Consider the following 27,985-nt stretch of genomic DNA (forward strand, 5'->3'; position numbering starts at 1 on the left):
CAAGTCATCAGTAAGAAAAGGAAATTTATTTGCAAACTATCCGCATTATGCTGTTGTAAAGAACTAATAATGGAATGAGGAAATGTTACAATTTCATTTTTAGTCATTCAACTCCTCCTCCATTTTCCTGAACTTGTTGGACTCTTTGCACATAAAATACAGTAAGTGTTGTTGGCCTTAGCATTAAATGAACATCAAATTCTGGTCCATTTCATAAAGGGGGACTATTTTTATCTGCTGTTAGTTTGCCGACTGCCAGTTTAGTGTTGGCAGTGAAATCGAGAATCTGTTTGTAGAGAATTATTTACTGATTTGAAGGAAGTGTTCTTTTCCCGGCTCAGGCGACTGACTGGGGTTTGCACTTTCTCCCCGTGTCTGCGTGTGTTTCCTCCGGGTGCTCTGGTTTCCTCCCACAGTCCAAAGATGTCCACGTCAGGTGAATTGGCCACGCTAAATTGCCCGTAGTGCTAGGTAAGGGGTAAATGTAGGGGTATGGGTGGGTTGCGCTTCGGCGGGTCGGTGTGGACTTGTTGGGCCGAAGGGCCTGTTTCCACACTGTAATGTAATCTAATCCAATCTAAAGCCGTGCACACGAGAAATGAGACTTTAGAGTTTGTTCCTTTGTTTTGCTGGTCGTCTTTGGCAATAGGAGAAAGCTGCTCGAGATCAGCGTCTACAAGTGTGCTGCTGGAAAAGTACAGTCGGTCAGGCAGCAACCGAGGAGCAGGAAAGTCCACACTTTCAGTATAAGCTCTTCATCAGGAATGTGAGAGGCCCAAGGGGGCTGAGAGATATATAGGAAGGAATGAGGCTAGGGAGGGAAGGGTGCTAGGAATGCAATAGGTAGATGAAGGTGGATGGTGATGGTGATAGGTCGGAAAGGTGGGAAGGAAGATGGGCAGGTAGGACCATTCAAGAGGGCAATGCTAAATTGGAAGGTTGGATTTGGGGTAAGGTAGGGGGAGGGGAGATGAGGAAACTGGTGAAATTAACATTGATTCCATGTGGATGGAGGGGCCCAAGGCAGATGTTGAGGTGCTCTTCCTCCAGGCGTTGGGTGGCTAGGATTTGGTGAAGGAGGCGGCCCAGGACTTCCATGTGTTCCGACACAGCGGTGAGCCCTTCTGCTAATTAAACCACACACACAGAAAAGCTCACCACACCTCTTAATCTGTTAAAGTATGAGTGACAGAACTCCCAAATTCTACTATTTAAAGAATAAATTGATATTATTTTCTTTAACTCTAAAACTGAACATTAAACAACAACTATTTAAACTCGAAGCTTCCTTTCTCCTAACTGCTTGTTATCTACCTCCCACTCTATAACAATATACTGTTTTGATAAAAACCCATATTAAAAGTATATCAAGTTAATTTCAAAACCCTACAGTGGCTGTCGTCGTTGGTGTCTGTCTTCCTCTGGCTGTATATCTCCCTGGGTCAACTGTCTTTTGTTGCAAAGGTGTTTCGTATGAAAAAGGTACCTTTGATAGAGAATGTATTGCTGACAGTTACTCTGGCCTCTGTCTCTAACTGTCAAAATGTCAGCTTCTTTATACCCCCAGCATTGGATTATCTCATTGGTTTGATTTTGGCAAAACAATGAAGTCAAAATCAATTGTTTTTTAGTATCCTGGGGCATAATTTAAACTGACCAGTTCAATTTGAATAGTTGTCAAAAAAGCAACCAAAGCTCAGGTATTTGTTTCACAGCCAAATGTTACATATTTTCAACTTTCTAGTACACTCTGAGACTGCTAGTCAGTCACATGACAGGTGCCTGCAAACTCTCCGTGCAAAACAGCTTTCACTCTCTCTTGAAGGTACAGTACACTCCTTCAACTTCGTCACATGTTCTTGGCTGAGTGCGAGTAGGAGTTGAAGAATTTGGCCTCGGGGCGGTGGGGTTGTTTGGTGTCTGTGTCCCAGAGGTATTCTCTAAAACGTTCCGCAAGTTGGCATCCTATCTCCACGATGTAGAGGAGAAGGCAACAGACACATTAAGTGAGGTATTTGGAAGTGCAGGAAAATCTCTGCCGGATGCAGAAGGATACTTTGGGGCGTTGGACAGAGGTGAGGAGGAATGTGTGGGTGCATGTTTTACACCTCTTGCGGTGGCAAGGGAAGGTGCAGGGATCTTTGGCAATAGGTCTTAGAACTCCTGTAAGTAAAACATATCCATGTTCTCTGCTGCTCAGTAATTCAGGAGCAATTTATAAAATGCTGAGTTTTCTGCATATATTTACTTCCTTTTTGTTAAAGATTCAAATAAAAGTCATGTAAGACAAGTCTTCATAGGTGAAATAAACTTGCTGTGCATATTAGAACATTGAACAGTACAGCACTGTACAGGCACTCCAGCCCTCGATGCCTTTTATCTTACTCTAAGACATTTGTACATTACTGCATGCACCTCACATTTAGCACTGGAGAGTGGAATGTTACTACACATGTTGGCACCAAATGTGAAGGAGCTTTTACCATTTCATTAAACATTCCTGGCACCAGCCCTGGCTACAGCAGCTGCGCTATAGGTGAAGAAAGCATTGAGACTGTATCCAGAGGCCCAGATGCAAAATGATTGTAACAGAACCTCCATCATCAGATGGCGATGGTCAGGGAGGCAATTGAGCAAGGTGGCTAGAGAAGGTGTATGGTCAGGAGGGAAAGGTGTCTTTGGAGGAAGGAGACTTCTTAAGGAGAGAAGGATCAAACAGACAGTCAGATGTAAAACACAGGTTGGTCCAAGTAAATATTATGAGTCTTGTTTAATCTTAATATCCCTTCGCATTTGTAACAAAAAGATACAAGTGGAATAAAGAATCCTTCCTCCTGATCGTTGGGCTGACCGTGCTGTCAAATCTCATGTTCACATTTGATGCAGTGACCTTTTTTAATCGCCGTGACAATAATCTTTCATGGGATGTGGGTGATGCTGGTGAGATTGTTGTCTGACCCTGATAGCAAACCACTCTGTTCACGAGCTCGGCCATTTCAGAGGCTGGTTCAGAGTTAGCGACATTACTGCGAGTCTGGAGTCTCGTATAAGTGAAACCTAAAAAGGACTACAGATTTCCTTCCCTAAAGGGCATGAGTGAGCCAGATGGTAGGTGTGGCACCATCTATCATTGAGACGATCTTCCAATTCTAAATTTATTAATTGAATTCAATTTCCACTGGTTGCTGAAGTAGGAATGGAACCCATGACCCAGAGCTTCTAATTCTACAACAGAGACATTACCACGACCATCATTCAGTATAGTAAAATATCCTAAGGTATGTAATGAAACAGAAATGGACACCACTGAATGAAAGGGGGACGTGTTAGCACTAGTGACCAAAGCCTTGGCCAAACAGTAGAGTAATGGTAAGGGAGGAGAGAGGACGAAGACATTCCATAGCTCGAGTCAGATTTAGACATGGATGCCATTGTAAGGGTGAAGGAAGTCATGGAGACACAAGAAGCCAGCATTGGAGGATGGACTTGAGGTTGAGAGGATGTTACAGAGAAAGGAGAGGTACAAAGAGACAGAGGGATGTGAACCTCAAACCTGAGGCATCCATGGACCTGGAGTGAAAGTAGGTCAATGAGCACAGGGCTGATGTAAGACTTGGAATAAGTGAGGATAGCAGCAGCAGAGGATTGGATGGGGAATAGGAACATGGGAGCAGCAGCACCGTTGCAGTCTGAGGATGGGCCATCGCGGGCCTTTTAGATCTTTTCCATTATCTACAAACAGCTCCATGTGGAATGGCTATGTTTCTTCCAGCATTGTAGAATCTTGCTTTCAGTATAAATTAGTACAGATTTCATGTCATTGGCACTGTTACAAATTTATCATCATTTGAAGCAGTGCTGCAGTACTGACTTGTAGCATATGAAGAAAATGAATTACAGCGGGAATGATCTAATCCCTTCAAGTACTTTGGCAGCGTGTGCTTTTCTTCATGTCTTAATTTGGCTGTATGACACTGTCAGCCATTAGCCAGCCAGATCAATTCTCCCGTGGTGAAGGGTATCATTACCAATGAAGCATTTCTTTGCATCATTTTTAGACATTCCATGAAAATGGGTTAGAAAAATTGATCCGAAGCATATTTTAATGTGATATTTATTTTGAACACTGTTGATATTATAAGTGATTTGGACAGTTAGAACATCTTCGTCTCTGTGACTGACCAGCTTGTGGCTTCTCTGCAGGTTTGGTGGTCATGCTAGAATGAACCCAGTTCTGTTCTGATGGCCATCCTTACAGGTTCATTGGACTAGGATGTATTTTTGTTGCAGTGGTGACTACAATTCCTTGCCCTTGGCTATGTCAGGGCGGGATGATTTCAGTGAGCTGCCTCTAAATGCTCAAAAGTTGCTGCTTTGGACACAAGATGTTTGTGTCTGAGTGAAACGGTGTAAACGTGCCACCCAGTGAGCTACACAGAACAGCACGTTTGATCCTTGACCTGAGGGGACATTGGGTTGCTGACAAGTAAAACTCCATGCTCCATCTTCACCCTAAGGGCTTCCAGTATGTTGTATGTCATTAGCATTGTATTAAATGGACAGATTCAGATCAGATCTTGCATCCCACAAACCTTCACAGTCTGTACTCGTGGTCCAGATATGTCTCAGTCAAGCCGAGGGACCAACCTTGGCTCTTTGAGATCGATAGGAAAACATTCCGAGAACCGCATCATGTGTATGCACCGAGGGTCAGGCAGCACGATGGCTCTGTGATTAGCACTGCTGCCTCACAGCGCCAGGGACCCGGGTTCGATTCCAGCCTCAGGCAAATATCGTGGTAGCCCACAAACCCACCAACACACTAAAACAGCAGTTAATGAACTTGAAAGACCCTATACAGACAACAAGCGAAACTAATGTCATTTACAAAATACCTTGCAAGAACTGTAGCAAACACTGTGTTGGACAAACAGGCAGAAAACTAGCCACCAGGATACATGAAAATCAACTAGCCACAGAGTGACATGATCCTGTCTCACTAGTATCCTCACATAGAGATGAGGAAGGGCACCACTTCGACTGGGACAACACATCCATCCTAGGATGAGGAAGGGCACCACTTCGACTGGGACAACACATCCATCCTAGGACGAGCCAAACAGAGACACATGTGAGAATTCCTAGAAGCATGACATTCCAACTGGAACTCTATCAACAAACACATTAACTTGGATCCCATTTACCACCCAAGACATCAATGCAAGGAAACTTAAACACACAAGTAGAAAGCGGGCCATGCCACCAGTGCTTCATCCAGAGACTGACTGATGATGTTACCTAGTATGGTGATGAAATGTCTGAAAACGAACCTTCCAGCTCAGCGAGCAAACTTACAACCTGTTTGTACATTCTCCCCGTGTCTGCGTGGGTTTCCTCCGGGTGCTCCAGTTTCCTCCCACAATCCAAAAATGTGCAGGTTAGGTGAATTGGCCATGCTAAATTGCCTGTAGTGTTCAGAGATGTGTTAGTTAGATCTAAATGTAGAGTAATTGGGTAGGGGAATGGGTTTGGGGGGGAATATTCTTCGCAGGGTCGGTATGTACCTGTTGGGCCGAAGGGCCTGTTTCTACACTGTAGGGATTCTATGATTCTATGATGACTGTGGTACTAACCAGGCAAAGCTATAAAATGGGACAGTGTGGCGCTAGAAAAGCACAGGATGTCAGGCAGCATCTGAGGAGCAGGAGAGACGGCATTTCAGGCGTAAGTGTTTCATCAGGGCATTCCAGCCTTAGGCAGCTGTCTGTGTGGAGTTTACATATTGTGGTAGCCCACAAACCCACTAACACACTAAAACAGGAGTTAATGAACTTGAAAGACCCTGTACAGACAACAAGCGAAACTAATGTCATTTCCAAAATACCTTGCAAGAACTGTAGCAAACACTATGTTGGGCAAGAGCACAGAATGTCAGGCAGCATCCGAGGAGCAGGTGAGTCGGCATTTTGGACATGAGCCCTTCATCCTGCTTCTCGGATGCTGCCTGGCCTGCTGTGCTTTTCGAGCACCACATTTTTGACTCTGACTCTCCAGTATCTGCAGTCCTCGCTTTCTCCTACAACATGGGACATAACTGTGTACTAAGCAGCAGAAGCAACATGCTGAAGATGAAGCTAAACGATCCCACAGCCAACAGATCAGATGTAAGCTTTTAAGTCCTGCCACATTCAGTCGTTAATTTTTTATTATTATTCACTAGTGGGGCATGATTAGTATTTAATCCCTCTCCATAGCTGCCCTGAAACTGAGTGGCTGGTTAGGCTATCAAGAGTCAACCACATTATTGTGGGTCTGGAGTCCCACGCAGGCCTGACCAGGTGAGGATGGCAGAATGCAAATTTGACCATCTCCCATGGCAAGATTTGAACCGAGGTCCTCAGAACATGAGCTGAACTTCTGGAAAAATAGTCCAGCGATAATACCACTAGACCATCGCCTCCCTGATAATGATGGTGGAGAATCAAACAACTAAAGGAAGGAGCAAGTTCTGGCCAATTAGGAATGGGCAATAAATGCTGGTTCAGCGATCCGCACCCATATCCTGTTAATGAGTATTTAAAAAACAAAGCATGAACAATAGAGAGTTCGAAAACCAAGGCTGAATTGATTGCAGCTACCTTCAGCCGGAAGTGCTGAGTGGATGATGCATTTCAGACTCTCTCGAGGTTTTCAGCATCACAGCTGCTAGTCTTCAGTCAGGTCAATTAACTCCACGTGATATCAAGAAATAGCTGTGTTTGCTCCATACAGCAAAGGTTGTGTGCCTTGACGACAGCATGACTGTGATATTGAGGGCTTGTCTTTCAGAACTGGCTGCATCTCTGGCCAGATTGCTCCAGTATAACCCTGATGTCCACTGAACAATGTGGAAAATTACCCAACTATGCTCAAGGAAAGCAGTGATGTGGAGGTGTTGGAAATGCAGGACAAATCCAGTCCAGCCAATTTCTGTCCCATCTACCTGCTTTTATTCAACGGCAAAGTAACCGACTGTGTTGCCGAAAGTATCGTTAACTGACACTAATTAATCTATAGTCTGCTCACTGACTCTCTGTCTGGCCCCTGCCAGGTCCACTTGGCTCCAGAGCTCATTACAGCCTTGGTTCAAACATGGACAAAAGAACTGAATTCGAGAAGGGAGGTGAGAGGGACAGTCCCTGACATCAAGGCCACATTTGACCGAGTGTGGCATCAAGGAACCCTAGCAAAATTGGAGTTAATGAGTATCAGGAGGAAAGGTCTAATCTGGTTGGAGTCATACCTGGCACATAGGAAAGTGGTTGTGGTTGTTGGAGGTCAGTCATCTTAGCTCCAGGACATCTCTGCAGGAGTTCCTCCATGATCGTGTCCTAGCTACAAACATCTTCAATTACCTTCTCTCTAAAATCAAAAGTAAGAATTTTCACTGATCCTTGCACAGTGTTTGATACGATTTGTAACTTCCCACTCACTGTAGCCTTCCATATCCTCACCCAGCAAAACCTCGACAACATTTCGGCTTGGGATAATAATACAAGCAACATTCACACCCTACAGGTACTGGATAATGACCATCTCCTGATGTAAGATATAGGAGCAGATGGAGTTGTATGAGGTCATGGCTAATCTAGCAATCCTCACCTTCACTTTCCTGCCTTTTCTCCATGACGCTTGATTCCCTTACTGATTAAAAGTCTATCCCTCAGCCTTGTATATATTTAATGACCCAATTGATAAAGCCGTCTGTGATAAAGAATTCCACAGATTCACTTCCCTCTACGAGAAAACATTTCTCCTCATCTATAGATGATTTCCCATACATAAAGCTGTATAGCATATAACACAGAGAGTCAGGGTCTTGTTGAGACAGATGTTTTGAAATGCATTAAGAGCACTGTTTACACAGCTATAATATCACAGACTTGCCCACAGTCTGTTTTCTGTACTTACCGATGTTATTGTTACACAATCGCAGCTGTACCGAACGGCTATGTAGTCTGTCAACTACATGTTACTTTCTGTAAAGGAATCCTGTCAGTCCCATTCAACTACTCTGTCCCAATAGTGTGCAAGTTTATTGCCCTCAACTGCCTTTCCAGTTTCTTTTTGATTGAAATGGACTTCAGTGAGGCGTTCGACAAGTTTCTTCTTGAGAGGCTCGTTAGCAAGGTTAGATCTCATGGAATACAAGGAGAACTAGCCATTTGGGTACAGAACTGGCTCAAAGGTAGAAGACAGAGGATGGTGATGGACGGTTGTTTTTCAGACTGGAGGCTTGTGACCAGTGGAATGCACAAGGGGTCCACATTTTTTTGTCATTTATATAAATGATTTGGATATGAACATAGGAGGTATAGTTAGTAAGTTTGTAGATGACACCAAAATTGGAGGTGTAGCAGACAGTGAAGAAGGTTACCTCATATTACAATGGGATCTTGATCCGATGGGCCAATGGGCTGAGGAGTGGCAGATGGAGTTTAATTTAGATAAATGCGAGGTGCTGCATTTTGGGAAAGCAAATCCTAGCAGGATTTCTACATTTAATGGTAAGGTCCGAGAGAGTTTTGCTGAACAAAGAGACCTTGGAGTGCAGGGTCATAGCTCCTTAAAAGTAGAGTCGCAGGAAGCTAGGATAGTGAAGATGATGTTTGGTATGCTTTCCATTATTGGTCAGAGCATTGAGTACAGGAGTTGCGGCTATACAAGACATTGGTGAGGCCACTTTTGGAATATGCGTGCAATTCTGGTTTCCTTGGAAGGATGTTGTAAAACCTGAAAGGCTTCAGAAAAGATTTAGAGGAATGTTGCCAAGGTTGGAGGATTTGAGCTATAGGGAGAGGTTGAATAGGCTAAGGCTGTTTTCCCTGGACCATCAAAGGTTGAGGGGTGACCTTATAGCGGTTTATAAAATCATGAGGGGCATGGATAGGATAAATAGACAAAGTCTTTTCCCTGGAGTGGGAGAAACCAGAATTAGAAGGCATGGGTTTAGGCTGAGAGGGGAAATATATATAAGGGACAACTTTTTCACACGGAGGGTGGTATGTGTATGGAATGAGTTGCCGGAGGAAGTGGTGGAGGCTGTTACAATTACAACATTTAAAAGGCATCTGGGTGGGTATGTGAATAGGAAGGGTTTGGAGGGATATGGGCCAGGTGCTGGCAAACAGGACTAGATTAGGTTGGGATATCTGATTGGCATGGACAAGTTGGACTTAAGGGTCTGTTTCCATGCTGTACATCTCCATGACTCTGACTGACTGAGGACTCTACACTGAGTTCATTACATAGAAAGTGAAGGTGTGATAGGCACTTTTATATCAACATATCACATGTTGTGACATCATATAACTGTCTGAAAGGTACAGGACTGTTGGTTTAGAATCTGTATCATTCAAATAATTCAGGGAAGAGGTCAGAACATCGGAAAAGTCAAGTTTCATAGTATAGTACATTTATTGCCATATCCTGATAAGTCTCCAGAGACACTCCCTCAAAGAAAGCCATTAAGTTTGATTGACCTGACTGCTACTTTGTGAATTTGTTTTGATCATTTACCAATTATCACATTAAGATCAGATGTACAACAGTTTTGATCAGGCTTGATGTTAATAGAAAATGGATTATTTCAGGTTAGCCTGTTCAGAGATGTTATTACATATGTTATGGAGCAAGTGAGATTTGAAGCTAGGTCTCCATGCTCTGGGATAGGGACAATATGACTGCACCATAAGCAGTTTGGGCTAACCACACAGAAAATCATGGCATCAGAGTGGCAGCAGCAACGGCTGATTGTGTTACACTTCACCTTCATCATTAATTACATTATCAGTGGCAAGGCAGTTCAACATGTCACTGTTCAGAGGCAAGTGACACAAGCACTTAAGCATAATATGTCACTGCTTATTTCAAATTTATAGGCAGTGTTAAGTTAATATCACATTTCAAGTATTCATGAAAATAAATTACGATTAACAAGAAATTAGCCACTTGACCTTTACTGAGTCTTAATCTGTTTTTTTGATGAGAACAGAGGGAAAAATGAGAGAATTATTTAAGGACCCGGGATTTCATATTAAAACAAACCTTGATGTATGTGGTTCAAAATTATATTGCATCTAAAATAGCCATGGTTAAAATATCCTTCCATGATTTTAATTGAGGGTCTGGTATAACCAGTTCCTCCAATAATGATATTCATGACAGTGTGATAGGAGCACTAACTGAAGTTGTAAATCAATCACTACTGTACTCTTTCAAGCTTGAATGTGGATTAGTTTTCAAGAAATGGAGAAATCCTGTTCCATGTCTGTACATAAAGATCCTATCTGAGGTGAAGGCGTTGTCCTATAACAAGAGGTTGAGTAAATTGGGCTGACATTCTCTGCAGTTCAATAAAATGACAGATGATCTCATTGAGTCATACAGGATTCGGGCTTGAAAGGCCGACACTGAGAGATTGTTTCTGCAGGTCATGGAATCGAAAGCACAGGGACAGAGTTTCAGGATCAGGGACTGATCAATCCAGGTTGAGATAAGAAGAAATTGCTTCACAAAGAGTTGTGAATCTTTGGAATTCTCTCATTGAATCCCTACAATGTGGTAGAAGGCCATTCAGCCCATCGAGTACATACTGCTCCTCCGAAGAACATCCCACTCAGACCCAGTCCTTATGCTGTCCCTGGAACCCTGCATTCCCCATGGCTAATCCACCTGACTTGCACGTCCCTAGACACAATGGGGAAGTTTAGCATAGCCAATCGACCTCACCAATCCATCTTTGGAATGTGGAAGGGAATCTGAGCACCCAGAGGAAACCCACACAGATGTGGGGAGAATGTGCAAACTCCACACAGACAGTTACCCGAGGCTGGAATCGAACCTGGGTCCCTGGCTATGAGGCCGCACTGCGAACCACTGAGCCACCATGCCGCCATGCCACTTCCCCCAGAGCGTTATTAATGCTTCACTGTTAAATATGTTTAAGACAGAGATGGATTGTTTTTGGTGTCTCAGGGAATCGAATGTCAGGCCCACCAGGCCTGCTCTGCCATCTAACATGATCATGGCTGATCTCGGGCTTCAACTCCACTTTCCCCATACCAATGTGTCATCTCAATTGTGCCAAGTAAAAACCAAATGGAAGCCAAGTACTTTCCCAGATGACAGAAGGTTAAAGTATAGATTGACCATTGTATTAATGAAATATCAGCACAACTACACAAGCTATTGAGTTGGAGACAGTGGGGGATTTATAGCTCCATGAGCAGAAAAGTTGTTTTTCACTGTAGAATTATTGTATGCTATAAGTTATGTTAATATTGGGCTCAGCCTCAGATTACAACAGAATCTGGACCAGATGGGCCAATGGGCTGAGAAGTGGCAGATGGAGTTTAATTCAGATAAATGCGAGGTGCTGCATTTTGGGAAAGCAAATCTTAGCAGGACTTATACACTAAATGGTAAGGTCCTAGGGAGTGTTGCTGAACAAAGAGACCTTGGAGTACAGGTTCATAGGTCCTTGAAAGTGGAGTCACAGGTAGATAGGATAGTGAAGAAGGCGTTTGGTATGCTTTCCTTTATTGGTCAGAGTATTGAGTACAGGAGTTGGGAGATCATGTTAGGCATTGGTTAGGCCACTGTTGGAATATTGCATGCAATTCTGGCCTCCTTCCTATAGGAAAGATGTTGTGAAACGTGAAAGGGTTCAGAAAAGATTTACAAGGATGTTTCCAGGGTTGGAGGATTTGAACTATAGGGAGAGGCTGAACAGGCTGGGGCTGTTTTACCTGGAGCGTTGGAGGCTGAGGGGTGACCTTATAGAGGTTTACAAAATTGAGGGGCATGGATAGGATAAATAGGCAAAGTTTTTTCCCTGGGGTCATGGAGTCCAGAACTAGAGGGCATAGGTTTAGGGTGAGAGGGGAAAGATATAAAAGAGACCCAAGGGGCAACTTTTTCATGCAGAGGGTAGTACAGGTATGGAATGAGCTGCCAGAGGAAGTGGTGGAGGCTGGTACAATTACAACATTTAAGAGGCATTTGGATGGGTATATGAATAGGAAGGATTTGGATGGATATGGGCTGGGTGCTGGCAGGTGGGACGAGATTAGTTTGGGATATCTGGTTGGCATAGATGGGTTGGGCCGAAGGGTCTGTTTCCATGCTGTACATCTCTATGAATCTATGACTGGCTTCAATCTATGTCACACCGTGTAGTATAGATGGAGGTCATATCGCACGTTGTGATTCTGTCAGGTCTTTGTAAGTTCTGCTTAATTCTCATGACAACTCATGTCTGATGAGTTACTATCGGCCTTTTCAAACTTAATCCCCAGACGTAAGAAGGTGAGTTATTTTACTTGCATTGTGAAAAACACAGTTGATGTTTCCAGTCAATGGCCTTTCAGTAGAATTGGAAGATGTCAGCGATGATTGACATTGAAGCAAGTATAGAGATTGGGAGACAGAGGAGGATGTGTGTGCAGGTATTCGAGGTGAGGCTTCCTATTGGTGTACTCGCTGCTGTGAACTTGTAATCTTCCTGTTCTGCTGAAAGTTTGTAAACGTGAAACATTAACTCTATTTCCCTCTCCATGGATACACCTATAAAGTATTTATAGCATTTTATGTTATTGTTTTCAAATTGTGCCATACACTGTATTGTGGTTTTTTTTTTTGCATTATTTTTGATTTGGGCATTATTTACCTTTTATATGAAAACATTTGGCCTGATATGTCAGAGGAGTGGTGGTGATGGTAGTTAGGAAGGTTATAGAGGGTTTCCCTGAATTGTACCAGCCTCCACCACTTCTTCTGGCAGCTCATTCCATACCTGTACCACCTTCTGCATGAAAAAGTTGCCCCTTTCCCCTCTCAAGATGTTTGTGCCAATTTTCTAAAGTAGGATTGGCAGCTTGCAGTCCAGTCAGTCCGTCCTTTGGGTGAGGAAGGCTTGGGAAAAGGACTCGAACGTAGCTGTGGGTAGGTTTATTGGATTTTTGGGGGAGGTGGTCAGGCCGGGTATTTAATGGGTTCAGACAATGTGGCAAATGGTCAGGGGAGAGCTGGAGATTGTAGGGTAGATTGGGACTGAGTGCAAATAGATAATGAAGGGGAGTGCCTGGTCATTCTGGGAATGGGTGGGAACAGTGCAGAGGGATACAGGAGGTGAGGATGTGGGGCTGTGGTCTCATTATCGGATTAGTTTCCTGGACTTAGAGGAAGCACTCACTGTTCTCCTGATCTTAAGCAGTGCCTTAAAGATATTTATCCGAAGGGGATAGCCTTTCTTGTGGCTTTTAACCGACAGGTTTCTCAAGTTGGTGAGAGGGAATCTGGCTAACATGGGTTGACCAGAGATTCCATGTTAAAATGAAGGCAGACAGCCTCGTTAAAAAGTTTCATCAGTTATCTAGGGTTAGATTGATCTCCACCCTGCACCCCTCCAGCCCCTCATTCTTGTCTGTTTCACTTTTCTTCCATGCTTATTTCCTACTAAATCCAAACTCACTCATTTTCTAATGGAGGTTAACATTAACATTATAACTGGATGTCCATGGTGATGTAACTGCTTTCTTTCTGTGTGCCTGTTGTTATCGGGCTCATAAAGAATGAATTATTTTGCAAGAATCCAACATGGCTGCCAGAATGTTGTACATTAGAGTGGTGCTGGAAAAGCACAGCAGGTCAGGCAGCATCCGAGGAGCAGGAAAATCGACGTTTCGGGCAAAAGCCCTTCATCAGGAATAGAGCAATGCTGGAATGTTGCCTGATTACAGTGAGGCAGAGTTTGTCTGGATTGTAATTGCTCAACATGTTTTCCAGACTGAAACTTCCAGTCTCAGCTTTTGAATCTCTGTTCTATTCACTATGTTTAAACCAGTCATCAAGAAACGTGTTATTGATTTTGTATAATTAGTGTCACTGTTGCTGATGAAGCTTAACTGACAAATGAGAAATTAGCATAATGTAAACATAGCAGATCAACATTCCAATGACTTGTATATTGATGATTTCTTGAGGATTGTTTTTCTGTCATTTGCAATTTACTGGTTTCACACCATCAGCTTCATTCTGATATATGTTGCAGCTAAGACATTGTCTGTTTATAGAGTGTGGAACCATATTGAAATAATAGAGAAGGCTGGAAAGGATTTACAGAATTTAACATTGCTTTTGCTCCCTTAGTAATAGCTGTGCAAGGACGATCAAACACATACTTAAACAGCTACTTTGGAGGGGCAAATGTCCTCTTGAGCCCTCTGAGAAAGTACCTGTCTTCGTAGAATGTAGGATCAGAAATGTACTTACAATAAATCAACACTAAGTAATGATGAGTGATATTTTTCTTCAGAGAGAACACAGGAGTGGTCAGTGTAGGTAATGGAAAGATATTCATGCAATTGTTTCATAAACATTAAAAAAATGTCAATGAAGAGAAAGTGATGAAGGCACCCTCTTGATATAGAGGGGAGAGTTTAACCTTGATATTTAACATTTTCCTGATCTTGGTGCCACTGTGTTGCAAAGAAAGTGACTATTTGGCCATTCATATTTGCACTGGTTTAACTCCTAATGTTGAAGACTCTACTTCTATCTCCTAAGTGCAGAAAGGATACCTCTGGTCCAAATGGTGCATGTGTTCGGCATCTGTTGCACTGATAAAATGTGTTCCCATCCAGGAGTCAGAATGATGAATAATGCTGAGTATTCGGCAGTTTTTCTCAAAGTTTGCTTTATTTCCAAAATGTGCCGAATATATTGTTGAGGAAATGAGACCCAAAAGGATGCGTGCTGAATTTATTGAGACAAAGGTTTGTGTTTCAGGAGCATCTCCTCGGAGGCTGGAGGAAGCTTGAAGGAGGACTGATTCATAAGGCGCTGAGTGACCCAGAGAGAGTGGCACACAGACAGACACTGGTCCAGTTGTTGGCCCAGGCACTTGGCCTGGCAGGATCCAGTAACTCCACAGATAGCTATAACCCAGAGGCACTGGTTAGAGAAATGGAGGTAAACTAACAGAAAAATGGCTCAATGTTTATGTTTTTGTGTGTTGAAAGTCAACGATTACTTTTCAGAGTTAACTTACAAATGGAATTGTCCTTTCTGAGGCTGTTACTGGGAGCTGTACTGAAAGCTTGTTTTGGGTTACAACTCTCTGAAAGTGGGGGTGCGGGGTTGGGGGGGGGAGGAGGTCTTTTGTCTTTTTTGTACATTGGTTATAGATGGGAAGTAAGTGACTTGTGACATCACAACTTCTCCCACACTTAGCCTCTGCAGTGTGTATCTCATGATTATAGAAAGCTCGGGAGACAGTAAAAGTGCCGGGATCAGCTCAATGATAAATCATGTAATGCAACAAGTTATTGCTGTAATTACAAAGCCATTCATCAACCACTTTCCGTAAGCCAGGTGGTTTTTTTGATGACTGAATACTTCATCCTGTTGATCAGTACCACTGAGAGATTATTGAGGTTTGCTTTGCTTTGGGAGTACTGAGTATTTCCTCCCTACCCCTCCCCTCGGCAACCCCAACCCTTCATTACCTCAGAATGCAATGTGTGTGTTTGTCCTTGTTTCAGTAAAAAACCTCTTTCCTGTCTGATTTCTTGTATTTATGTAACATGGAAACAATGCTTTTGTCAAAATGAAATCACGTTTCACCAATTTAATGGGATTCCTTGAGAGAGTAACATGCACTGTGTGTAAAGGGGAGGTAGTCACACTGTATTTGGATTTCCAGAAGGCATTTGAAAAGTTGCCACCTAAAGGGTTATTATGCAAATATGAGCTCACTCAGGTGTAGTTAGCTCGCATACAGGCATGAGTAGGAGATAGACTGGATGGCAGAAAACCGTGTGTAGGCATAAATGATTGCTTTTCTGTTGGCAGGATATCATAAATGGAGTTCCACAAAAGTCTGTGCTGGGGTCTCAGCTATTTACAATTGATTTTAATGACTCAAATGAGATGAGGGATGGCTGAGCAGTGATGCTTGCAGGTGGCATTAAGTTAGGAAGAAAGTTATGTTGTGCAGAGGACCTGAGGAGAATGCAGGTGGATTTAAGTAGATTCTGTGATTGGATAACAATTTCCCAGATGGAGATTCATATGGATAAATGTGAAGCTGTTCACTTAGGTTTGAAGAATGAAAAAAAAAGTGTTAATTAAATAGAGAACTCTGATGTGCAGAGGCACCTAGGTGAGTGCATGAGTCACAAATGTTACACGGATACAGCAACTAATTAAGGCTAATGGAATGCCAGCCTTTATTATAAAAGGAATTGAACATAAAAGTGAGCATGCTATGCTTTAATTATATTGGTAGAACCACACCTTGAATTCTGAATGCAGTTTTGGTCGCCTCATTTCAGGAAGGATGTAAATACATTGGTGATAGTTCAGAGGAGGTTTACTAAACTTTAACCTGGTTGTCTATTGAAGAGTGGTTGCCATGGTGTGGAGGTACCAGTGTTAGACTGGGGTGGACAAGGTCAGAAACACACGACACCAGATTATAGTCGAGCAGGTTTATTTGAAATCACCTGCTGCTCCTTCAGGTGAAGTGAAGCGAAGCACACAGGCATAGAATTTATAGGCAGCGAGATCAAAAGATCATACAAATGGTGTGAGTGGAGTGTCAGAAGGCTGAATAATAAGTCCCTGCAGATGATCAAAAGTGTCAGATGGGGTGAGTAAAGAATGGTTGGACAGAGTGACCCTGTTTCCACTAGAGTTTAGAGGGCTGAGGTGACATCATTGAACTGTACAAGGTAGATGTGGAAATGAGTTTTTCTCTTAATGGGAGGGTCCAGAGTTAGGAACAGTGCTTACAAATTAGGGATTGCCCTTTTAATATAGAGATAAAGAGAAATTATTTTCTTTGAGGGTTGTGCAACTTTGGAACTGTCTACCTCAGAAAGTGGTGGAGGCAGAGTTTTTGACTATTTTAAAGCAGGGTATTTGAGTATTGTTAAGACAGGCAGGTAGACTTTTCTCAGGCAAAGGAATGCAAAGTTATTGGGGACAGCTGGGAATGTGCAATTGAAAATACAAACAGTTCATCCATGATCTTATTGAAGGGTGGAGGATGCTTGAAGGGCTGAATGGCCTATGTCTGCTCCCAATTTGTCTGCTCACAGGAACAGAGGGAGTTTTGATGGCTAAGGGTTCATACAAGGATTCAAATCCCCAAAGCACACCACTGGTTCAGGACCCTGACATCAACAGTGATGAGCAACAAATATTAACCTCACCATTGATGAATAAAGAAAAGTAGTGCTCTCCTGATACTTTTCTGTTGTGGGAATATTGTCAACTTGTTGATGAATATGAAGATCCTACCACAATATCATCAACGCTGTCTTAGAAAGATCCTGCAAATCAATTGAGAGATTGAAACACTAGCTTGCTCATGTTATGAATGAATTCCTCCATTTTCATCTGGGCTCAATGACTTAAGTGTCTTGGGTTGTTTACAAGCGTCAGGCGTACTCCTTTACTACAAAATATCCAATTGTGCTCAATTATTATAATCACTAAGACTCTTCATTGTATGTACTGGGTACTGTGATCTTGCATGGCCCCATGAGCAGTCCAAATAAGTACTCTACTTTCAAGAGGCGAATTGTGAGCCATCACATTATTATGCATTGATGAATATAAGATCAATTTTTCAGGGAGTAGTGATGATCTTTCACTCCTTGTAATATTAAAAATAGCCACCTGTATTAACTTTGTTCCTGAAGGATGCTAACTTTGGAAGTGAGGCCCCATTTCATCAAATTCTGTGGAATTGTTCAGACACATAGACCTTTTATCTTTCCAAAAGCTATAAAAGTGCTCATGACTTAAAGTTGTCACACTTTTTCTCCAAAGTCAGTACTCGATGAGCAGATATTTCTTCTGATTGAGTACTGGGTAGCCTGAAGACCTGTGTCTCATGCCTGGTCACAAGTCTGTTCCCTCATCATGAACTCTGTTCCTCTAACTAGCAATTATCTGAGACTGAACTGGCTTGTTTGCAACTTTTTTTCTTCACCCATGAAGCATCGGCATCACTGCTGGCCAACACTGCTGCCTTTTTGAACTGCTGCAGTCTCCACGTGTTGTAGGTAGAAGTTTAATGTTGTTTATGACTGCAAGATGAGCTTACATTCCTGCCACAACTAATACTACTTATTTTCACCTTTTGTGACAGATATATCTCAGCGTCTTCGCTGCTGAAACCTCCACTACTTTGTTTCTTCTAGACTTGATTACTCTGGCATTCCTTGCTGGCATCCCATTTCCAACTGGCCTTAAAATTGAGGTCATTCAAAACTTTTCTGCCATTTTGTATTAGCTCATGGAACGTGGACCTTATTATTTGGGCCAACATTTATTGCATGTCCCTAATTATCCAGATGGCAGTTAAGATTCACCCACATTGCTATGGGTCTGGAGTCATATGCAGGCCACACCAGGTAATGATGGCAGATTTCCTTCCCTAAAGGGCTTCAGTGATCCAGATGGGTTTTTATCATAATTGACGGTGGTTATTTAATCACCATTCCAGATTTCTATTGAATTCAAATTTCATCATCTGTCTACTCCCAGAACCTTAGCCTGAGCCTTTGAATTATTAATCCAGTGACATTATCACTATGCACTGACTCCCCGCTAACTCATCCTAACTTCCTAAATTCCTCCCTTCATCCATCATCTCTGCTGACCTTCATTACCACTCAGTTATGCACCACATCAATTGAAAAAGTTTCATTGATCATTTTGAATTCTTTCATGGTCTTTCCCTATCACTAGTCCCACAACCTTCTGAGAAAACTGTACTCTCCCAGTTCTCTCCCAATTCTATCAATTCATGGTTTCATTTTGTACGCCATTGGTGGACATATCTTCAGCAATATAAGATATGGGAAGCGGAAACTGGCCTTTCAGCCCATCGCGTCTGCTCTATCTTTCCCCCACAGCCCTTGATTCCATTACCGTTTAAAAATCTGTTTATCTCCAGCGTTGAATGCACTCAGTGATCCAACCTTACCAGCCCTCTGCGGTAAATAATTCCGCAGATTCACAAACTGCTGAGAAGAGAAATTCCTCATCATCTCTGTCTTACATGTGGGATCCTTATTCTGAGATTATGATCCCTCACCTGAGATTCTCCCACAAGGGTTAACAAGCTTTTCCAACTACCCTCTCGAGTCTCTAAGAATCTTGTATGTTTCAGGTGGTCTCTCATTCTTCTAAACTCTAATGAGTATATGCCACATCTGCTCAAACCTTCCTCATAAGTCTGTCCTCTATATCTGGTATCAGTCTTCTGTGGACTGCCTCCAATGCCACTGTATCTTTGTATAGGATAGAGACAAAAACTGTTCACAGTACTCCAGCTATTACCTGACTAGTGCCTTTTATCCTAAGCTTTGAAATTTCTTTCTAAAACCTCTCCATTTCTGTAATTACCCTTTCTCCTTTGAGATGGTTTTTAAAACCTTTTTGACCAAGCTTATAAGTGTTTGCACTTATATTTCATTACATAACTTAAGATTACATTGTCCTGTCAACATCCTTGTAAGAGTCATGGGAAATTTTAACTCCATTGTCAGGCACTATTTAAATACAAGTTATTTGTTTAGGGCGAGAGGGGAAAGATATACAAGGAACCTAAGAGGCAACTTTTTCATGCAGAGGGTGGTGCATGTATGGCATGAGGAAGTGGTGGAGGCTGGTACAATTACAACATTTAAAAGGCATCTAGATGGGCATATGAATGAGAGAGGTTTAGAGAGATATGGGCCAAATGTTGGCAAATGGGGCTAGATTAGGTTAGGATATCTGATCAGCATGGACAAGTTGGACCAAAGGGTCTGTTTCCGTGATGTACATCTTTATGGCTCTGTAACTCACCAATCACAACCATTTCCTCAAAGGAGGAATTAATTACTCCACCTTCAGTCCTTCAACCCATGTGCTTGGGCCACAGCATTGTTTGATCAGCTGATGTGCTCCCTGAACTTAACCTTACAGATGTAACTACCTTGAGGAGGTCTGAGTGGAGGATTACCACTATGTGACATCTCGTGTGTGAGAAACACCATTCCTGTAAATTGCTATATCGCGAGTTAGTACTTACAGTATTCCTAGGAATTATTTATTTTAACCAAATCTAACTGCATCGCAACACCATGAAAGGTCAAGGGGAGACGGATCTCCAAGCGACCCATTTCCAAGGGTCTAGAATACATCAGCTTTCAACATTTTACTGATTTTGTATTGTAGTGTAGACAATTCATTGCAGATAAAGACCTACATTTGTATTATCAATTTATACAACTTTAACATGTTTCCAAGTTCATTTGTAATGCAGTTTCATGCCAACAGTATGGGTTCAATTCCCACACTGGCTGAGGTTACCATGAAAGACTCTCCGTCTCAACTTCTTCCAGTGCCTGAGGCTTGGTGACCCTCTGGCTGAAGCGCTATCAGTTGTGGTGCTTTAATGAGAGAGCAACCCTGCGGTCAGCTAGGACTATGGAGAAGTTTACCTGTACTTTTACAACAGTTGAATACTTGTCAATATGTAGAGGCAAGTAAAATGTGGGTAACCTGGCAGTCAATTGGCAGAGAGCAGTGCCCACCAACAACATTGACAATCAGATAATCTTTTGTATTAGTGTATTTGTAAATATTGACCAGGACATGAGGTACCAAGTGATGGCTAACACTGAGAAGAAAGGTGATCAGAATTGCCTGCCACCTTGTGGATTAAGTCTATGAAAACAATTGTCCAACAGCAATAATTAGTAGCAACATAGTGAAGTTTGGTAACATGTTCTGATTGGGATCAGGATTAGAGTTAGAGCAGTGAATACTGGAACCATTATATTACTTTTCTGAGTTTTTTTTATGGAAATGGGATTAATTGCTTATTATGTTCTGAACTTTGATGACAGTTTCTCCAAGATGAACCTGTTTTCTTCCTATTGTCAAAGGTGTGTGGATCTTAGGGTATTTCCTTCAGTTGTGATCTCACTGACTCTTGAGCAGGATTCTTTGCTTGGCAGAGAAAACACATTTTTCTCTGATTTTGTGGATAAGATTTACATACTATAAAATGCAACGTGAATCATCTTGGCGTATATAAAAGGACACTTTTTTTGCTGATACCAAAAATCATTTGTTTGGTGTATAACTTGACTCCTTTCAGTCATGGCTTTCTGTACTCACGTTAGTCAACACCCTCAGGTTTTCACTATATAGATACATATTTTACTTACCTTATAAATTGGCACAAGGGATCAGGTACACAATCCGGGCTGTGTTACAAAGGTTCAGGAATTCCATACACATCCACTCACTGTGTCAGATGCCAGTGGTATTTCAGAATGGTGATCACCCACACCCAAACTTGAGATTCATTTTTATAAATGACATGTAATTTGGCCCTTTTTGCGAGGAATGTTTGAGGCTTCAAAGGTAAATTTTTGCATGGATAGCCACAAGTACAATAATCATGGTACAATATTGAAGGGCAATCCTTCCCCAATGTATTAACTTGATTGGTTCTATTCATCAAACTAGCAATGTCATTGTGATTGCTATTAGTTGATACCAATGTAGATAGACATGGTAATCCCAAAAGCCTGGTGATTATGGTTATTGCACCACCAAACGGCCGTTGGGAATTACAATATATAATTGCTCTTAGCCCTTTGAATTTAATCCAGCCAATGTGCCAATTTTGTACTGCCTGCTCTTAATGATTTCTTGTGCAGCCAGTATTTCCCTTGTTCTTCATTGGCTTCAGACATAAATGGAAGACCAATGTCGTTATGAGTTTGTGCTAATTAAAAGCTAGCTCGCATCTGTTCAAGGTCAGTTGTGTTGTGGCAGGTTTAGATGCGTAGGTCATACTTCATGTGAATCTGATGTGGAAAAGTGTGATGAGCAATTGTTGATGCAAGCACCCAGGTTTTCCGACAGTGCACTGCACTCTCAGTCTTGAAATGAGCATCAGTTTCTGTTTGCAGAATGAGTTGCAAGCGTTTTGCAAGGCAGCAGGTACTTGCAGGAGCAACAGCAAATTCCCCTCCCACTGCATCTTTTCAACTTGGGAACAATACCGTCGCTTCTTCAGTGAATCCTGGAACTCCCGGAATTGACAATAGTAGTTCAAGGAGATGGTTGTCTACCAGCTTCTTAAAGGAAATTGGGGATTGATTTTAAAAAATGCTGGCCTTGCCAGCTCTGCTTACAATTCAAAGGAACATCAGTTAACATAGACGCTATATTTCATACACTCTCCCATCCTCTCATGGAAACATTTCCCACCTATCTCCCCACCTTTGAAGTGTTGGAATCTTGCACTAATCTCTCCCTCCATCCCAGTTTGAGATTGTACTCTGCAAATACCGCCCCATTCAAATGTCCCCCTTCATTTCTGCATTGCTCGCATCGTCCACCACCTTCAGTTCAAGGTGTCCACATTTCCACTGAATTTCCCTCCTCCTCTTAGTGCTGATCTTAACCCCTGCCCGAAAGTGATGCTCCCAGATTTCACACTTCTCCTCCTTCTTACCCCACATCCCTTAATCTTTTCCTTTGCTTTGTTGCATTTCAAACCTTCCCTTTTGCCTTTAATACCGTTCACATGCTTCTCTCCAACATTGCCTCTTCCAAAATCTCTCTTATTTTCATCTCTCCTCCTCCCCACCATTGCACTGTCAGCATTCCTCCTTCTTTTGAATCATTATTCCCTCTCACCTTCCCAATCCCCATAGTTTTTTTTTCCCCTTTGTGTTCTACACAGTGAAGATGGAGGTGTGTATTTGTCCCAATTCAGAGGCTGGAATCACTTTGATTTGCAGCAGGACTTGCTTCAGAACAGGAAAGCCAAAGCAGATTATCTCTCCTATAATAGCAGTATGTGGGTCTAAGAGGATTATCTTTTTGAAATTGGCTCCCTGCTGCAGGTTTTGCAGTGGGTCCCCCGAGGGCACATCTGAAGCAGGAGATGGGAACCATTTTTATTGTTGTGAATAACTTTGTATTGGGTTTCAGAGGAAGCTTTAATCGATTTGCCAGTCATTCCTTTATGTAGGCCCACAGAGAGGTTTGTCAGCTGTCTTTGCACAGGTTGCTGGAACATTCACAATATTAACCCAGGTTTCTGTCTTTGGGCATCCAGCAGATCCATATTTGTCATTTCATTGGGAAAACAAACATATTCCTGGTTATTTGATTGAATGATATTGACTCTTGGGTGAAAATAAACCTTCATTCACCAAGTTCACTATTTTATATCTAATAAACAGTAATTCAAACATTAGAAGAAATATATATTTTATGTTTTTATAATTTTTATGTGGGCTTATTTGGGGTAATGCACTGAAGATTCTTGAAGACTCCAGACCAGACCTGGAGTGTTGGCAGATTTACCCAGGGAAGCGAATGATTCTCTCATCACCATCATTTGGAACTGCTCTTTATTAATTCAGTGTCACAGTCTAGAGGGAGCCTGACTATCATTTGATGAGATTATATCATGTCTGTTTGAGGGTCCTGATAATGTCAGGGGCCAAAAAGAAGAGTGGGACTAGACATCACTTTTCTCTTTGTGGTTTCCAAAGAAAAGCTTTAGTGTTCACAGCTTGTCAATGTTCACTGTTGCACCAATATTGACGGCTGCTCTAAGGTGAAATGATTATTTTCCTCACAACTGTTCATTATGCACCCAAGTTTAGATAAAGTTGAGCAATTGAAGGACTTCCACTGTGTGACTTTTTGACATTCTTCTTTGTATGTAACTGCATAGCACTGGCTCATTCACTTCTACACTCAGTGAGTGGGGGAATGGGGTGAGAGAGGAGATCCTGACCAATGCGTCCAGCCAACCTACATTGTGCGGCCTCCACATGATCAAAGAGCCCTTATCCCATTTATGGAGTCCATTGTACCAGCACAGCAAGGGAGCTGGGCTTCCTTATACTAAAGTGCATTGCCTGGTTGAAGTTAACAACATGAAATTGTCTTAAGAGCAATTTGAAGAGTTGCTGATGGCTTTGAAAACAATTGTGGACCTGTAGTGGTCAAGATATGTGAAGGTTTTCAAGCAATTGTGGATCAGCCTTTCACTGAGGCAGGCTGGGCATGATTATGGGATTCTTAACTTATTTCTGTGGATGTTTCATAGTGATTCTCTGTCAGAGAATCCAATTGTATGTGTAGTGATTGCAAATATGTACTGAGATCACCTTAGAGTGAACGGATTAGACAGGATAGAATTAATAGGACTCGAGCTATTCAATTGAAAATATTTCATAGGGCTCATGTAGCACCAGAGCGGCTTGCAAAGTTTAAGGCAGGAGTGTCCCCAATGTGCCCTAAATATAAAATAGAATTGGTCCACTCACTCATTGTTTGTGGACATGCCATAAGATTCGTAGATATTGGGACAGTGTAGCGAATGTCTTGACAAAGATTCTGGGAACAGAGATTGGGTTGGACCCAGTGTCTCTCCTTTTGGGCTTTTCAAATCTTCCTTCTCTAGATGCATACGGGAGGAAACTATTTACTCTCCTTTTGTGCGAGGAAAAACTTCTTAATAAGTTGGGTATCATAAAGTGCCCCAGGACTTTCGAATTGGCATAGGATAGTTATGGAACATATTCCCCTGGGCTTCCTTACGAATATGGTGCACCAAAAAACAGAATTATTTTATAGAACATGGCGGCCTTTTTTGAACTACACCGATGCAGATGTATCAGCCATACTGTCTAGGGCCTTTGTCTAGCCGTGAGGATGATGTTTGTTGGTTCGGGAGCCTCTGGCAGGAAGAATCTCATACAAATACGGGGTTTGTTATGACTTGATATAATTTTAATTTGAATGCTTATTAATTGATTTATTTACCTTTTTTCTCTTTTTTTGTTGTTATGTACTAGATTGTGGTCTTTTTTTAAGATATAGAGTTTTCTTTCTTATATCTTATTTCATGTTTTGGTAGTTTGTGGAGTAGATTAGTTTTTTTAAAATTGTATATTAATGCTGTAATTATACTGTAAAGTGGTTACACTATTTTGTATTAATTTTGTAAAAGAAGCCTCAAAAACGTTTTTTCTTTCCAATAAATATATTTACAAAAAAAAAGACAGGATGGAATTTTTGAAGTACATCCAGGAGAGCTTTTTTGTCTGTACGTAGATAGTCTTGCTAGAGACAGGGCAATGCTAGACTTAATGCTGGGCAATGAGGTTGGTAAAGTGATTGCAGTGTAATGGGTGAACATGTTTGGGATAGTGACCATAACTCTTAAGTTTCAATGTCACTATGGAAAGGGATACAGGTAGTGAAAAAGCGAAGTGTCTAAGTTTGGGGAAGGCCAATTTCAATATTGTTAGATAGAATCTGGCAAATATAGACTGGGAGCAGCTACTTGCTAGTAAGTCTACATTTGGAAAGTGGAAGTCTTTTAAAAGTAGCATACTAAAGATTCAGGGCCAGCATGTTTCTCTAAGAGTGAAGGACAAGGTCACCATTACCAGAGGACCCTGGATGTCAAGGGATATTGAAAGTTTGATAAAGAAGAAGAAGGAAGCATATGTCGGGTACACTACATTAAAAACGGGGAGAAGATCACCAGGGAAAGAGTGGAGCCTATTAGAGACCAAAGGGTAAATCCATACGTGAACCCCAGTGGGGTCTTAAATGAATGACTTTCTCCTGTGTGAATGCAGATGAGAAACATTGTAGCTGGAGATTTCATTTGGGATGCTGACATTCTAAACCATACTGATATTAATTAGGAGGAGGTATCAGATGTTCATTGGCATAAAGGTGCATGAATCCCCAGAGCTGATGAGATGTGTCCCATGGGAGGAAAAGGCAGAGATTGCTGGGGCCCTGGTGGAGATATCTAATACTTCACTGGCCACATGCAAAGTGCCAGATGACTGGAGGATAACTAATGTTGTTCCTTGGTTCAAGAAGGGCAGCAAGGATAGTCCAGGTAATTACAGACCAATTTGTAGTAGGGAAATTATTGGAAAAAATTCTGAAGGACAAAATTAGTCGATACTTGGAAAGGCAAGGATTGAGCGATAGTCAGCATGGATTTGTTGAAGGGAGATCTTGTCTGATTAAGTAATTGAGTTATTTGAAAAGGTGACTAAATATTTTGATGAGGGTTGTGGAGTTGTGTAGTTGATGTAGTTTGCATGAACTTCAGTAAAGCCTTTAACAAGGTTCCACATGGAAAAAAGTAACAGCCATGGGATCCAAGGCAAATAACAAACTGGGTCCAAAACCGACTTCCAAGTTATAAACAAGGAGTAATGGTAGAGGGTTGTTTCTGTGATTGGAAACTTGTGACCACTCTGTGTACTACAGGGATCAGTACTGGGTTCCTTGCTGTTTGTTATGTGCATTAATGGTTTGGATGTGAATATAGAGGGTTTAATTGGTAAGTTTAATAGAATCCCATCGAGTCCACGCCAACCCTCCAAAGAGCATCCAAAGCAGTTCCCCTTCCCCAATCCCAGTAACCCTGCATTTCCCGTGCATGGCTAATCCACAACTCCCTGGACAGTCTGGGCAATTTAGCATGACCAATCCACCTAACCTGCACGTCTTTGGACTGTGGGAGGAAACCAGAGCACCCGGAGGAATTCCATGCAGACGTGGAGAGCACATTCAAACTCCACACATTCACTTGAGGGTGGAATTGAACCTGGGTCCCTAGCATTCTGAGGAAACAGTGTTAACCACTGAGTCACTGTACCACCTATGCACCCAAGTTTGCAGATGGCATGACAATTGGTGGTATTGTCTGAGGCTACAGTCTGATATTGATCAGCTCTTAAATCGAGCAGAACAGTAGCAGATAGAATTTAAACCTAATAATTATGAGGTGATCAATTTTGGGAGGTCAAATAAGGGAAGGAAAGACATAATTATCAGTAGGTCCCTAAAGAGCACTGAGGAACAAAAGGACCTTAGTGTATAAATCCATAGGTCCCTGAAGGATTCAGCACAGATAGTTAGGGTGGTGAAGAAGGCAAATGGGATGTTTGCTTTTTTGAGCTTGGGCATAGAATGTAGGAACAAGGAAGTCTTGTTACAACTGTGTAAAATGTTGCTGAGGCCACAGATGAAATACTGTATGCGGTTCTGGCCACCACAATGTCGGAAGGATGTACTACATTGGAGAGGAGATTCACCAGGATGTTGTCTGGGAAGAAAAGTCTCAGTTATGAGGGGAGACTGGATAGGCTGGGTTTGTTATGCATGGAGCAGTTGAGGCTGAAGGGGCATCTGATTGAGGCAAAGACAGAGTAGGTCATGACAATCTCTTCCCCATGGCAGGTGATTGGGAGTAGTGTAGTTTGATGTTTGAGGGTTGGCATCGACAGGGTGGGCTGAAGGGCCTGTTTCTATGCTGTATGACTCTATATGCTATCTCTGTACCAGAGTGGTGTTAGAAAACACATCATGTGTAATTTTAACTTTAGCTCTCTTTTAGTCATATTTTCATCCAGACAGTTGCACGCTCAAACGGTTTCAATTTGTCACCTGGAATTGTAGCTCATGTTGTCCATAAACTGTCCATTTCTGGAAGTCATATGACAATTCAATAGAAATGAAACCTGGTATCTGACAGGTACAGTCATTGTTCACCTTGCTTACCTGTCTTCAAATTAACCAACTCAAATCCATGTAAAGCAAGTTATTTAAAAAATCCTTCACTGTGGCTCTCCTGATAGTGCATGCTCTTCCTGTGACTGCATGGATTCCCGCAGTCCAAAGGTGTTCAGGTTAGGTGGACTAGCCATGCCTATAGTGTCCAGGATTAGACATGGGAACTCTGGGGTTACAGGGATGGGAGAGGGTGGGGTGGGTCTTGATGGGATGCTCTTTGGAAGGACGGTGTCGACTTGAAGGGCTGAATGGCCTGTGGTAGGGATTCTATGAGTCAAATTTAAGGCTC

At 42.1% G+C, this 27,985-nt stretch overlaps 1 protein-coding gene across 5 annotated transcripts in view; it reads left to right on the plus strand.

Moving 5' to 3' along the window:
* abca2 (ATP-binding cassette, sub-family A (ABC1), member 2) overlaps positions 1-27,985 on the plus strand; it is a 460,895-nt gene that overhangs the window by 154,020 nt on the left and 278,890 nt on the right. For all 5 annotated transcript variants that reach the window (XM_043719911.1, XM_043719914.1, XM_043719915.1 and 2 more), the window contains one exon: positions 14,830-15,012. In XM_043719911.1, coding sequence (XP_043575846.1) covers positions 14,830-15,012 — 183 coding nt within the window. The remainder of the gene's footprint in view (positions 1-14,829; positions 15,013-27,985) is intronic.

This window comes from Chiloscyllium plagiosum, chromosome 30, assembly GCF_004010195.1.
Source record: "Chiloscyllium plagiosum isolate BGI_BamShark_2017 chromosome 30, ASM401019v2, whole genome shotgun sequence".
NCBI lineage: Eukaryota > Metazoa > Chordata > Chondrichthyes > Orectolobiformes > Hemiscylliidae > Chiloscyllium > Chiloscyllium plagiosum.